The sequence below is a fragment of the Paramisgurnus dabryanus genome, chromosome 5 (genome assembly GCF_030506205.2).
Source record: "Paramisgurnus dabryanus chromosome 5, PD_genome_1.1, whole genome shotgun sequence".
In the NCBI taxonomy this organism is placed as follows: Eukaryota; Metazoa; Chordata; class Actinopteri; order Cypriniformes; family Cobitidae; genus Paramisgurnus; species Paramisgurnus dabryanus.
Window position 1 is genome coordinate 9,533,233 of NC_133341.1, and position 15,878 is coordinate 9,549,110.

At 37.7% G+C, this 15,878-nt stretch overlaps 1 protein-coding gene and 1 long non-coding RNA gene across 2 annotated transcripts; one reads left to right on the forward strand and one right to left on the reverse strand.

Moving 5' to 3' along the window:
• Positions 1–3,723: 3,723 nt before the first annotated feature.
• On the reverse strand, positions 3,724–5,225 carry LOC135748890 (C3a anaphylatoxin chemotactic receptor-like). The gene has a single exon (XM_065267193.2). The coding sequence runs from the start codon at positions 5,026–5,028 to the stop codon at positions 4,150–4,152; it is 879 nt and encodes a 292-aa protein (XP_065123265.2). The 5' UTR covers positions 5,029–5,225; the 3' UTR covers positions 3,724–4,149.
• Positions 5,226–11,786: 6,561 nt separating this feature from the next.
• LOC141282226 (uncharacterized) lies at positions 11,787–15,629 on the forward strand. Its single transcript, XR_012336748.1, has 5 exons — positions 11,787–12,011; positions 12,437–12,479; positions 13,355–13,411; positions 13,479–13,577; positions 14,627–15,629. It is a non-coding gene; the product is annotated as an uncharacterized lncRNA (long non-coding RNA).
• Positions 15,630–15,878: the final 249 nt, after the last annotated feature.

Below are 15,878 nucleotides of genomic sequence, written 5' to 3' on the forward strand. Positions count from 1 at the left end.
TAAAACATAAACTTCCCTGCACTGGAGGTGTATCAGAATAGGCTGCATTGATCAGTTTTATCTAGTAAATTATTAATCCCACTTCTGTTCGAATTGCATTCGTATTATTGTTATGTTATTGCTGTTAGGAGTTTGGATGTTATTGGTATTTTGTTTTACTACTGCAGAGTAAGGAAAGAGAACAAGCAGTAACTCTTGAAGGAATGTGGGCTTGGCAACCAGATATAGATGATTATAGAGAGTTGTGGTGGGATTGACATTTGGATGCTGTATAGGGACATATAGGAGGAGCTGGTAATCCAGCAAAGAAAGTTTTTCAACTGAGAGAAACACATAAATGTAAACCAAGAAACACACAAACGTAAACCAAGACATCACACTCTTATAACATTTTTCAACTGAGATAAATGGGGAACATGGGTTTTTTACTTATCACACTGCTTTCCAATTAATCCCAAAGGTTTTAGTTTGGTGGTTCAGGTCTGGATTCTGTGCAGACCAATAAAGTTTTTCCACACCAAACCAAAATATTATTTTTATACACTTTCCATTTCCATTAATAGACCTTTCTTTATAAACTTTATAGAAGAAAAAACCCTCACTGTTGCCACAAAGTTGAAAGCGTACATTTTTCTAGAATGTAGTTTGTCACAGCATGAAATAGTGTGCTCTGCGTCCCAATTCAAATACTGTCAGTACTAAATAGTAGTCAAAATTAGATTTAGTATGTCCCATCTTTGTTAAAGTACTCAAATGTCCATACTTTATCATAACAAAAACATATACTTTGCATATACTTTAAGAGTATAGTAGGCGAAATGGGATACAGGCCATGACTTTATTTCTGATTTAAAAGTGAGTTATTAATCGGGACTGACCTCTAGCGGTTCATTTGGGTACTACATGGATGCACAATAAAACAAAACTGCAAACAGAAGGACCATGCACCTACAGCGCAGCGTGCACAGAGCAGATCTACAGCAGCCCAGAACAACAAGAGCAAAGACGCCAGAAATACAGACAGACAGGTGAAAAACAGGCAAGTTGAGAAGAATATGTGAGAATTAACTCAAAACATAATCTTATTAGATTAACGTAACACGTGCGTCACACGGGATTCGTACCCACGACCTCAGTCATGACGCATGCGCTTTATTAGGTTGTGCCACTCTGCTGACGCAGCTTATCTAGGCTTTCAAAGGGTGTGCAACCTATGGTGTGCAAGCATTAAAATGCCCAATCACCGAAGCTGCAGAAATGACACGGAGCAGAAATAACAGAAATACAATCCATATTACCATCAGACAGTTTAAGTAAGAATGCATTTAAAGTCGCCAAAACTGTATTTTGTTTTGGAATATTGTGGTATTTTTTTTAAAAATTGCTTATCTGTAAGCCTCATTATTTAAAAAAAGCACGTGCCCTGATAATCTTTAAAGATGAAAATGATTTAATCTTTAAATCATGAAAATGTTACTTTTTCCATGTTTAAGCTCTATAATTGGATCCCCAGTGCTTCCATCAACCTAGAAAATGTGAAAAAGATCAACCCAATAACTTTGTTTTGGTAAACCATTAACTGCAAGCATGTGAAAAAATAGGTAATTGATATTTGGCTCCCCCTGTGATGTCAGAAGGTGTTAATACCAGGGCTGGACTGGGACAAATATTCGGCCCTGGCATTTTGGCCCAAACCGGCCCACACTACATACACTGCAAAAAATGATTTTCAAGAAAAAAAATTCTTAGTATTTTTGTCTTGTTTTCAGTAAAAATATCTAAAAATTCAAAAATTAAGATGCTTTTTCTTGATGAACAAAACGACCCAAGAAAATAAGTCTAGTTTTTGACCAAAAATATCAAATGTAAGTGATTTTGTGCATAAAACAAGCAAAACAATCTGCCAATGGGGTAAGCAAAAATTTCTTGAACATTTTTCTTAAACACTAAATGCAAGAAAAATTAGCTTACCCCATTGGCAGATTTTTTTGCTTGTTTTATGCACAAAATCACTTAAATTTAAAATTTTTGGTCTAAAAACTAGACTTATTTTCTTGGGTCATTTTGCTAATAAAGAAAAACCATCTTATTTTAAGAATGTTTAGATATTTTTACTGAAAACAAGACAAAAATACTAAGAATTTTTTTTCTTGAAAATAATTTTTGCAGTGTATAATTACAAATACCACCCATCTTTGCATGCCTTTAAATATGTATAGCAACAGCAACTCCAATTCCACAAGAGCACTAAACCCAATTAATAGCAGGTAGAAAAGAGTGAGAGTTGACAAACACTTCTAGAACGTGTTATTTATTAATGCAATAAAACTGTATAATCCACACTTATGAATCCTAAAACAAGCTTCATGCAATTGGCAAAATTTGCCATTGGATTGCTGACTTATTACAAAATACAAGTGCTGCTTACATTAATATTGAAAACTGATTATTACTTCCAGTACTTACAGGAAAGTATTCACTACATTCACTGAACTAAACTTGTGTGATTACAGTAATAGAGATTTTTAACATGATCTGTCAAGTGTGTTGTTATACAATAAACATATCTTTTTCTGTAAGCAGATCTCCTGGATTGTTTGATTTTGCTTGAAGAGAAATGATACGTTTTGAAACAGACAATCAACGAAAAATCTACGAATCAGATACACTCGTAGCGACAGAGCAAAGAGTGCAATTCTTTTATTGCAGCTTTATCAACATAATTTTGTGTTTTTGACTCAATTGCTTAATTTTATTGCAGCTTTATCAAGAGGTATCCATCTAAACTTGTGTTTTGAAAGCAGTTCTGCTTACCGCAGGCACTACACTCACTTCTCCCTCGTCTCTCTCTCCCTCTCCTCACTGACACTTTGTGTGCTGGTGCTGCCAGTGCCACCACCGCCACCATCATCATCACCAGCGACGCGAGTTGAAGGTCCTGCTGCCGCAGAAAACATTTGTGTCTTTTAACACATTTTGCAGCGTCTGCCTGAAGAGCTTGCTTCTTTTTGTCGCGCAGTTTTTCTGCGCCTCCCTTGCGTTTTCTCTCTCTCTCTCTCTCTCTCTGTTTTGACACGTGAACTGACCGACGATGCACGCTCGCTTGCACAGAGACCAAAGCGGTGATTGGGCCAGCTTAATGTCATTAAAAAAAAATAACCAATGGGCTACTGCTTAAATGTGAGAGGGCCGGTCTATCTAGGAAAAGAAAGGATAATGACTGTGCTGGTCAGTCATTGGGCCAGCTTAATGTCGTTTAAAAAAAATAACCAATGGGCTGCTGCTTAAATGTCAGTGGGCCGGTCTGTCTAAAAAAAAAAGACGCTAACTGGGCTGCTCAGACAAATATAGTATGAGATGTATCGGCCCAAAAAGTACGTCGGCCCACCGGGAAACTGCCCGGTTTGCCAGATGGCCAGTCCGCCCCTGGTTAATACCTTAATCTGCACTATCCAACCACAGCACTGCCATTTAGTGCAGAGATCAGCTTTTAAAAAGACACACACAAAACGGTACATTTTTGCTCACACCTACAAAGTGGCAATTTTAACATGCTATAATAAATTATCTATATGTTTTTTGTGCAAAATCTTCACATATGTACTCTGGAGACAGCAAAGATTTATTTTACATCTTAAAAAAGTCTTGTGAAATGTCCCCTTTAATTAAAAAGTAACACCATGCAGCTACCCTTTAGTGGCCTCACAGAAGAATTCATGGTGGTACGCACCAGAGAAGCCCTACAGTACAGGGACTCCAGGGACAGCAAGGTGTCATCAGCCGGCATCGAGGTGAGGACCGGAAGGAAATGGAAGGCTGGGAAAGCAGAAGAGCTGGCAGAGTCTTGCCTGAGACAGAAGGCACTAGTCTGCACCGTGGCGACAGGCAGAGCAGGCTTGGGCTTCTTTCCAAAGCTTCTTGTCAGTCAGGTCCGTGGCGAGGGAAGACACCAGCTACTCCAGGAAGAGGTCAGAGCAGGCGTGAAGGATGGCACGTTGGACGTTGGCACATGGACGTTGATCTGTTGGCAATAGTTTGGTGTGGGACTTTCTGTTTGTCTTAACACAGGAAATGGAGGAGTTCTTGAGAAACCTCATCTACAGACTGAAATTAAAAGCTTGTTCTGTTCTCTTGGCTGCCAGCAAAGGATCAGATGGTTGTGTCGTCTATCAGTACACTTGGTACCTGGTGACATTGAGAGGTGTGAGGAAGTGAAGGTGATCTCATACTCAGATGTTCCTCGGTAAAAGCTGCCTCGAGAACCAGTAGCAGAGACTTTTTAAGTTTTACCTTAAACTCATTACACATGAACACATAGAGCATAGGGTTAAGACAACTGTTTAGATGAGCCAGGCAGTATACGAACGGTGTTGCAGCAGAAAGTTTTCGTTTAGCACTGTCACTCCAGTTATACTTAAATGCACTTATTAGACACAGTTTATGTACATGGAAAGGAAACCAGCATATGAAAAAAGCCAGAACCACCGATATAATAACCCGATAAGAGCGAAGCTGCTTTCCTCTTTTGAGGCTTTTTACCCGCATGCCAATAGCTATGTATGAAGATGCAGTGATCAAAAAGGGAATTAGAAAGGACACCATAAACATGAATGTGTAGAGAGCCACCGGGAAAAATATCTGTAAATACATAAGAGTAAAAGAAGAGATGCTGCAGCAGATGGATAAAATCCACACAAATATACAAATGAGTCTGGCTTTGACTAGAGATCTCTTATTCTGAACCCATACAACCATCCATGTGCACAGACATCGGTCCACACTGATAACTGTCAGAAAGAAAACACTTGCAAACATATTTAGCAGAAAAACAAAATAACAGCATGCATGTATGACTTTGCCTAAGTACAAAAATATATTCTTGTACAAATCAGCAGCGATGTCAAAAATCAAAAACATACTAAAAATGAAGTCTGCAATTGCCAAGTTAAGAAACCAAATGGAGTTGACTGTCGTCTTCATTTTGTAGCTGGTCACAAAGATGACAAGTCCATTTCCAGTGACACCCATGATCAAGATGACAAAATACACAAATATCTTGAAGATTTTAAGGTTTGGTATGCCTTCCTTTTGCTTTGTGGAGTTACTTATTGTGTCTTCAGTCAAGTTTAGAGGTCCCAAATGTATGCCCGCTGCAAAATGAGATCCTAATGAAAATAATGTAATAAAAAGTAATCATGTTAATTCAAATTGTGTGTCCCCTCAAGATGTTTTATTCAAAACAAATTATTCAGCTCTTCTGACAGTTTCAATTGTTATATGCATCAGGTAGACGACATTAATATATGGCACAGACAAAATCAGGATACCAATGTAAGTAAAGAAAACATGAAAAAGAGGCAAACACATTTTATTTTGTGTTGATTCTGAGGCTAGCCCATGTAAAACTGTTTTAATAAACATAAAATAGAAAATGAAGATACTGAAGTGAAACAGAATATTAGAGGAGGAAAATCTGACCCTAAATGTAAAATAAAACTTACATAAGACTATTGTATAGGCTACAGCAGAGGTAAATTCTTACCCATTTTCAACTTTATTTTCTCTCTTCTGTCTTTATGTTGTCAATGCTCAACAAATAATGTAGACAATAAGCATACAATAAGTCATAGTTTCCCTTTATATGAAGTGGGGATTAGGGGAGGGGTGATATTTTCGTAAGAATGCTAAAGTACAAAACCAATATGCAAATCAACTACAAGCAACATTGTTAATAAATGTCACAGTTTTGTTTATACGTTTGTTTTCCGGATGTTTATCACTGCTGAGAAAGTGAAGTGTACAATTATTTATAACTGGTTTGTTACTGCTTTTTTTGGCTTGTAGTCTATGAGAGTGTCTAGTAGTGTTTTGTAATAGGTGTATTTATACACTAAATAGTGAGGGTCTCAGTATCACAGGAGACAATAAAAAACTGCAGTGTCAAGTTTTGTTATTCGGCTTAGTCCACAATAAGATGACAAAACTTCCTTTAGGCTACAGTAATAGATTAAAAATGATGTCGTATACACAAAATTTTGGATTTTATATGTAATACCACAGACTGTAAAAAAAGTGTAAAACCAACAGATGGATAAAACTATTTTCTCATTGCACTATTTACAAATTAATACAATAATATTTGGCAGTTAGTGCATGTGTTACTTCTGGTGCATCTTACTTCATTTTCCCTCAAATTTAATGTGTGTTATAAGTTTTAGGAAGTTTATTTCATAGTTTGTTATCATGGTAGGTACAATATTTATTAAAAAAAACTCTTTCCCTGATGATCTAATCTCAGAGTAAAACTTGACTGCTTTTAGCCAATTTTGAATTTGGAAAATGCAACAACGTTGAAACATCCCCTGTATAACTTAATACAAAAAATGTCTAGCTTGCACTGTAAAATAAGTCGCTTAGGATAAAAGCGTCTGCCAAATGTGAATATAATGTACATTAGTAAAACTGCAATTTTGCAGTTTATTTTAACCAAATTTATATTGCTATAAAATTTTGCAAGTGAATGAAGTCACTAACTTGTGAATCTTTTAAACTGCAGTCTACAGCAAACAGAAGTACAGACAGATATGATTATAAATTTCTATGAGATTAGAGTGGTCATACCACATAATCTTGATTAAAACAAATCTGGAGAAGTCAAGATAGTGAAACAGTGATGTGGTGGTAAAATGCAAGCTTCCGATAAAAAAAGAGAACATTAAATGTCCACACACTGAATGCATGCATCTGTAAATATACAGAGAAAGAACATTGTTACCTTTTTATCAGTAAATTGCAATGTTTTGTCTTCCACCTGAGCCAGTTAGGGTTTTATGTGTGCTTAACTTATCTGTATTCTTGATTCTTCAGAAAACCAAGCTTGCCTTTAAATAAAAGCAATAAAATTTAAACCGTGTTACAGTCTTTTTTTTCACGTGTCGCAACTCACTTTTTGCAGTTGTCTTTGAAATAAATTAATTTGATACATTATGAAAGGCAAACACTGGATAATTGTAAACACTTAACCATTTTTTTCATCTGTAGTGGATATAACATGACAATGGTAAAATCATAATTTTTTTTTTTAAAGATATATTTTGGGCCATTTTTGCCTTTATTGGATAGTAATTTAGGAGACGACAGGAAAGTATAGGGTGAAGAGAGGGGTATGGGATTGGCAAAGAACCTCGAGTCAGGATTCGAACTCGGGTCGCCAGAAGTGCGTCTGCACCATATGTCGGAGCACCGTCCACTACACCATCGGCTCCGACTAAAATCATAATTTTGAATTTGCATACAAATGCATTTTTTGCACAGTTAAATGCACATTAAGTTGCACACTTCATACATTTTCCAAACCTTCTTGTATAATTCTAGGTATCCCAAAATACCCAAAAAAAGATAGATACAACATGTCAGCAAACTGTAAATGTCACAAATATTACAAGCTTATTTTGCTTTTCAATGTCAAAACCTTGTGAGGTAAATGCATAGGAAAAATTTGGATGCTTGAGGCTTTCTGTATACTACTAAACATTGTAAACAATATTAAATGTTTTACTCAGGACCCAGGTACCAACCTTAATAGAAAACACCACCATTTTTCAATATTTTACTATGTTCTTTCCTCAACTTAGATGAATTAATACATACCTATCTTTTTTTATTGGGTACACTTAATCTTTGTACAGCGCGTCGTGAATGTGTTAGCATTTAGCCTAGCCCCATTCATTCCTTAGGATCCAAACAGGGATGAATTTAGAAGCCACCAAACACTTTCATGTTTTCCCTATTTAAAGACTGTTACATGAGTAGTTACACGAGTATGTATGGTGACACAAATTAAAATGTGGCGATTTTTTAAGCAGATAAAAAGTGAGAACTATCGTATGGCGGAAGAGCCCTTAGTTTGCAGCACTTCGACCTCGGGCGCAGTAAAATATTGACGGAAGTTTGAGCGACAGAGGGAGTAGTCAGGAGTGATGATGTTATTGTGTGCCGAGGTCGACTCTAAATGACACAAAACTGCAAACAATTTTTAATGTTGCCTCACCCTGAATTACGGGTTTGATGCCTCTGTCACTCTTTGCTTGACCTACTGTAAAGATATGGTTAAAACAAGTGGGAACCTTAGCATGCTAACCATTTACCATGATAAACTAACTAGCATGTCAATAAACACGGGACATGTTCTGATATTTCATATTGTTCAAAAGATATGACATACATTTATGAAACATTTCATAATTGGTATCTGGCGTGCCCGGAGGAATAGACACCAAGATCATAATTTTTAAAAGTAAAAATCAAAAATAGCAATTCTTCAAATCTTGCACTCTGTAGGTAGTGCTGTCCAAGTTTGTAGGAGGAGTATCGAAAAAATTCAATACTGTAAAATACTTTCAAAATGGCCACTAATGTAATGGACGGCATCTTAATGTAATGCTGTGTTCCAGGCAGGTTTTTAAACCCGTGAATTACGACTTCAAAACAACGACTCACGACTCTATGCGTTCCAGGCCATAGATATGTAAAGGCTAGATGTCTCGTCCGCGCTGCTGGCCAATTGAGTGGAACGTCCGCATTTTGGCGGCCATCTTACCACAGGGCACTCACTCACTCGTAGTATTGCGTTTTAATGATGCAGGTACTTTTAAATGACCATAACTTGCTTAATTGTTTACCGATTTTAAAACGGTTTGGTTTGTTATAAACGTCAAAGATGTACCTATGACACTGCATACCTATACTAAAAATAAATAAAAAATTCATGAAACATGTTAAAGCATCCAGAATTATAGCCACGTTAATAACGTTTGTAAAAAAACAAACCGTTTGAAAATCGGAAGAAAATTGAGCAAGTTATGGTCATTTAAAAGTACCTGCACCATTAAACTCAATGCTACGAGTGAGCGATCGCCCTGTGGTGATGGCCGCCAGGTGAGCGATATCACCCTGTAGCCCAAGACAGCTTGCCCACTGAAGCTAAGCAGGGCTGAGCCTGGTCAGTACTTGGATGGGAGACCACTTGGGAAAAACCAGGTTGCTGCTGGTAGTGGTGTTAGTGAGACCAGCAGGGGGTGCTCACCCTGTAGTCTGTGTGGGTCCTAACACCCCAGTATAGTGATGGGGACACTATACTGTCAAAAAAGCACCGTCCTTCGGATGAGACGTTAAACCTTGGTCCTGACTCTCTGTGGTCATTAAAAATCCCAGGATGTCCTTCGAAAAAGAGTAGGGGTGTGCCCCGGCATCCTGGCCAAACTTGCCCATTGTCCTACTAATCATCCCTCATACTAATTGGCTATATCACTTTGTCTCCTCTCCACTAATAAGCTGGTGTGTGGTGAGCGTTCTGGCGCAATATGGCTGCCGTCGCATCATCCAGGTGGATGCTGCACATTGGTGGTGGTTGAGGAGATTCCCCTGTTCATATGTAAAGCGCTTTGAGTACTGAGAAAAGCGCTATATAAAAAAAAAAAATGTAAGGTGATGCCGTTAGGGACTCGGCCGTAAGACATCTAGCCTTTATACATATCTATGTTCCAGGCAGCCTGTAACCCGTGTTTTTACAACCTTTTACCTGTAAAAGTGCAGTGGAACGGCAGTCAAACTCGTGACTTCCCACCCGTGAACTCGTACACTAGATCGATGTACTCCCAGTTCAGAGTCGTGAGTCGTGGTTTCGAAGTCGTGATTCACGGGTTACCGGTTGCCTGGAACGCAGCATAAGATGTTGAATGCGATGAGCGTGATGAGAGGAATCAAAAAGTAGAATATTTGTAGGTCAAGGGGGATCAAAAGTTATAACCGTTTGAAAGTGACCCTAAAGTTGGTCAGATAACTGTTGAGGACCACTACTATAAGTGTACCAAAATTCTATGTAGCCTACGGTTCATTAAGGAAGAAAGAGCAGAAATATAACCAAAGAGGCAGCTACCGCAATGCAGAGCAAGCCACAGTGCCACAAGATCAAAAACTTTAGAAATAGTAGGTTGAACACGAGTCACTTTTGCATGTAGGAAGGCTACTTTATGAAATGTATTGTATATTTAAATGTTATAAAATCAAAAATTTCATATTAGAAAAAAACACATCACCTTCCCTGCTGAAAAAACCAGCTTAAACCAGCCTAAGCTGGTTGGCTGGTTTTAGCTGGTTTAAGATGGAAATAGCTGGTTTTAGCTGGTCTCCCAGCCTGGTCAAGGTGGTCTCCCAGGCTGGCCAGGATGGTCAAGCTGGTCTCCCAGGCTGGTCAAGCAGGTCTCCCAGGCTGGTCAAGCAGGTCTCCCAGGCTGGTCAAGCAGGTCTCCCAGGCTGGCCAGGCTGGTCAAACTGGTCTCCCAGGCTGGTCAAACTGGTCTCCCAGGCTGGCCAGGCTGGTCAAACTGGTCTCCCAGCCTGGCCAGGCTGGTATTACGGCTGGTCAAGCTGGTCTCCCAGTCTGGTCAAGGTGGTCCCCCAGCCTGGCCAGGCTGGTATTATGGCTGTTCAAGCTGGTCTCCCAGCCTGGTCAAGCTGGTCTCCCAGCCTGGCCAGGCTGGTATTATGGCTGGTCAAGCTGGTCTCCCAGTCTGGCTGGTCAAGCTGGTCTCCTAGCCTGGCCAGCTTAAACCAGCTAAGACAAGCCAGCCTGACCACCAAGCAGGCATGACCAACCTTCAACATTGAAATTTGGTTGAAATAACCTCAGTTGTTTTTTCAACATTGATACAATGTTGAAACAACGGTGAATGGTAAACGATTGCAAAAGGTTAATACAATGCTTAAAAATCAACGTTGAAATTTGGTTGAAATAATGCCAGTACGGTGAATGGTAAACGGTTGTTTTATGACATTTTTATTTGTGAATCCTTTAGATAAAAATTTAAAAACTCATTTAATGAAAATACTTATATTTTTAAAATTTAACAAAAGTAATTGATCAAGTTAAAAATATATTAGACACATGCAAATAAATCATCTTTGTATCTTTATTTTTCCCTTTCAAAACAAGTGACTTTTTGGTAAATATTTTTCTAGGTTGCTCATATTATATAATGTTTAAGAAGCTAAAAATATTTTATTTATACTATTTGATTGATAGATTAACACTGGTGGGGCATGTTATTTCCATATGAATTCAGGAGATGGATTAGGCTGGATAATTTTTTTCTAAGCATTATTATGGTTGTTTTATTTGTATTATATTTTCATCACAATGTCTAAAATACAACGTTTAAAATATACATTTTAAGAATACCAATAATAATATAATAACATCCAACCTTTTATCGGCTTTCTTTACGGTGCCACAGACAGGTCCCTCAGCCTTTTGTAAGCAAAACATGCCCATGCGGGCCCACTGTGGGGTATACTGTGGGACAGTGTGGGCAGGGCAAACTCACACCACATCCCAAATGTGCCCCCAAATTATCATTGGTTGTTATTATCTTAGCAGATAATTTTCTTTTGATGTTTGTTGTTGTTGTTAAATTTAAAAACCAGTTACTACACTTTTATTATAATAAAACCATATTTTTATTTTTTTTAAGCTCTGTCCATTTAGAACAAAATGTGCATGCATGCTTATGAAATAATTGAACCCACCCCCGGGTGAAGATCTAAAAAGCTATGTTTTAAAAGCACAATATTTCTGTTTATTTTAATACAAGAAATATTTATTGTTCTAATTTTCAGTTCTGTCTGGACGTGGGACATCTTTTTACCATCTTTATTGTTTTTTTTTTTTTTACATGTTGTCTTTTGTTATGTGTTAATAGCTATGGTTATTAGTCATGTTCGACTTCATGCAGCACTGCGAGAACCGACATCATACGTTGATGACGTCAATGTATCGCGAGAGCGAGTCAAGAAATTACACTCTCGCGGTACATTGACGTTATCAACCTGTCAGCGCAGCAAGAAGTCGAACACACGTATTTGCGGGCGCGCGCCTCCGTCCTCGTGAGTTCAAAGTGGATTTTAACCGTTTACCTCAGACGACAGTTTTCATTTCTATGGCATATTCTAAGGTAAGTTTTTATTAATTCCTGGTTAAGTCATTAAAATAAGTTCACAGTTATGTTTGTTTTGTTTTTAGTAACAGTTAATTCGATATGACTAAAATATTCTGAACTTTAATGTTGACTGTTGATGCAGTGGTTTGACTGAGCTCGTGACGCATCTGAGCTAACGTTAGTGTAGTGCAGATCTTTCATTTGCCTTTACCTTCTATAAAAATGTGTTATCCTCGTTCTTCAAATTTATTTGACATTGTTTAGTTAATTATAACGCAAGTTATTTCAATGTAGGGTTTGACGCGTAAATGTAAGGTTATTTAACTTACAGTACGGGCACACAGTTTACAGTAGCCTGTTAAAACGGTTAAGAATTTAAACAGAAGCCATCAATTCTGGATTAATAACTATTGTATATTTATGTTCACTTTTCTTTACAGGCCATTTTCTTGTTGTGTTTTGATGTTTTCCATTGGCTGAAGAGTAAGTATTACTTTGTGTTTATATTTGCATCCAAAACTGCAAAAAAAAGTGCTCAAAAAGTGCATATCTGGTTTATTATTGTCATTAGGAAAATATAAGAAAATCATTTAGGATACAATGGTTATTGTTCAGCACAGCAATTCATTTCTTTTGTATGTCACTATTCCTTCTACAGTATGTAGGCTTACATATTTCAAACCCTTTGTTTTCAATAGACAGAGACAAAAGTTAATTCATAGTTCAGAGTGGATGTTGACACAAGTTTAAGAGAGGCTTCAAATTGACATATAAAATTGGTCTTTGTGGTGGTGTACATAACAGCATTTTTAGTATCTTTATGTATTATGGTTTTAATCATAATTTTTTTAATGATGGCTATGTCCATGAGCTACCACCCACCATTGTAACGCACCACCAAGCTAGCATTTTGTAATAGAAATCAATAATTTACAATTTATTTTTAAAGCATCTCCCCTACAACATTACAATGCATTTAGTATTTGTTTTGTATTCAGATCAAATTCTACTAATCATAATAACTAAGATGCAGTGTTTTGTATTTCACAATTTATATTTTCTTTTGAAAAGGGGCCATGACTTGTTTTTTATTGTAGGCAGATTACCATGCAATTTGAAGAAGTGTGATAAAATACACAGAGGTGAAGTCATGTGTCTTTCCAGATGCCCAAATCTGTACCGCTCAAAAAGTAATGAAGTGACAGTGTACCATGAGAAAAAATTTAAACATTCTTTATTTCTTTCAAAGTTGTACTTGGGCCACAGTTTTTTGTATTTCTAACCAAAACATACATTTATGATTGTATACTAATGAAATATGTTTTTCTTTTTCTGAACTTTATCAAATGCAATGATAGCTAAGATGAGCCTGAAGAGGAGATTTGGGAAGTCTTTGCTTTGCCAGATCACCTGTGGTAAGTTTGTAAAACATATATTAAAAATAGGACCAGAACATCTCCTAATCAATTTTTTTTTGATCAGGCCGAGATGTTTTCTAACAAGATGCCTTGTTGGTCTGGGCGAGTTTGAAGTCTCTCATAGACAGTCCAGAAGGTCTGGAGTCCATCTTAGCTTTTATTGGTAAGTGACTGCACAAAAGGCTGTTTGACCCACACGTAAAGCAACCAGTCAATGTTTGCTCTCTTCAGCATCTCTTGGGGGGGGGTTAAATTATTTTACTTTACTCAGTACTTATGCTGCGTTCCAGGCAACCGGTAACCCGTAACTCACGACTTCAAAACCACGACTCACGACTCTGAACTGGGAGTACATCGATCTAGTACGAGTTCACGGGTGGGAAGTCACGGATTTGACTGCCGTTCCAGTGCACTTTCACCGGTAGAAGGTTGTAAAAACACGAGTTACAGGCTGCCTGGAACGCATAGGGTCGTGAGTCGTGGTTTTGAAGTCGTAACTCACGGGTTTAAAAACCTGCCTGGAACGCACCATTAGTTGAAGCACCTTTTGAAGTAGCAGTTACAGCCTCAGGTCTTTTTGGGTATGACACAGCAATCTTTGCAACTCCTGGATTGATTTGTAACCAAAGCGATCAGAAGCACCATTCACTTCTATAGTATTCTTTTAGCCTACTATGGAAGTCAATGGTGCTTCCGGTCAGTTTGGTTACAAACATTCCTCAAAATATCTTCATATGTTTATGCGAACCCATCAGCAACCATCAAGAGAAATTGGAGGTAGCTGAGCTAAATTGCAGATATTGATGCAAATGATCTGAATATGTATAATGTAAATATAATATTGCAGTTTTCTTTTTTCATACATTTGCAGAAGTTTCTAAAATTCAGTTTTTACTTTGTCATGGGGTATGTATTGAAGATTTTTGAGGAAAATATCTAAACAATTACAGTATCATGCAACCACCTTAAAATTTAAATGTGAAAGGGGTCTACCCTGAATACTTTCTGAATGCACTGTAGGTGATCTTGATTGAAGCTTATTGTCACCTTTGTAAACACAACAGCTTTCTTCCTTCATCAGATGGCTATGCTATGTTTCTAGACAGACTATTAAAGAACACACACACATCCTGATCTGCAATAAGATTTTTTTATACATGGGCTAAAAATACATCATTTTTGGAAAATGAAATAACTTTGTTTTCTCTTTAGATGCTGTCATCAGGTTTTAAGTACAGTATGAGCCAGAATGGAAGGGTGTTGGTGGCCATAAGAAGACAGTGAGCTAAACCTACAACAAAATTCATATTTGCAGTTTTCCTGGAATATTTGTTTCTATTCAGATGAATAAAATTACTTTTAAATATTATTTTGTTTTCATATTTTATGTTTTTATTCTGTATTTGGAATATTCCACTTCTGCACTACTAACTGGAAACCTAACTGTTGGAAAGAAAGATCAATTTTAACAGCTGCTTTTATGTTTATTTAGAAAGGGTAGGCACATGCCATCATTCAAATTCAAACTACTTAAGGTGTTTAGTTTTATGGATGGGGTTGTACTGTAGGTAATGAGCAGCAAATTTCATTCTTGTAATAATTACACTAAAAACATGATATGTACAGCAAATCATTTGGTGAGTACTGAAATGTTAAGTAAAAATCTATATTTAGTGTTAAAAAGTGTGTTAAAACTGCGTCGCGATATCAACCTTGATTCACCTTTATTGAAAGTGTGACGTTGAAACAACATTGAAATGTTGTGAAATCAACATTGAAACAACGTTGTGAAGTCAACTTTGATTCACTTTGCAAAACCAAAAGGTAATTCAACGTTGATTCAACGTTGGTACCTGACGTTGATTCAACGTTGAAATGCCGGCTGAGAAGCTAAGACCAGCCTAAACCAGCTAAAACCAGCCTGGCCAGCTAAGACCAGCTTAAACCAGCTAAAATCAACCTGGCCAACTAAGACCAGCTAAAACCAGCCTGGCCAGCTTTAACCAGCCTGGCCAGCTTAAACCAGCCTGACCAGCTAAAACCAGCCTGACCAGCTAAGACCAGCCACCCGACCAGCTAAAACCAGCTTAAACCAGCTAAGACCATCTTAAACCAGCCTGGCCAGCTTAAACCAGCTAAAACCAGCCTGACCAGCTAAAGCCAGCCTGACCAGCTAAGACCAGCCATCCTGACCAGCCAAGACCAGCCTGACCAGCTAAAACCAGCCTGACCAGCTACAAAAAGTCGCCAAAACCCCTCTTAAACCAGCATGATACACCAGCTATGACCAGGCTGGGAGACCAGCTAAAACCAGCTTGACCAGCTTAAGCTGGTTTTAGCTGTTTTTTTCAGCAGGGTTGAACAGAAGCAACATTTGCACCTACTCTACAGCCACAGTAAGTTACGTATGGGCTCGTGCCAAATGTTTCTTGATTTTTTCTGACTTGTTTTAAGCACACATTTG

What these genes read in the sequence shown, in the direction of transcription:
- LOC135748890 (XM_065267193.2), bottom strand. Translation starts at nt 5,028, where the DNA reads ATGGGTGTCACTGGAAATGGACTTGTCATCTTTGTGACCAGCTACAAA.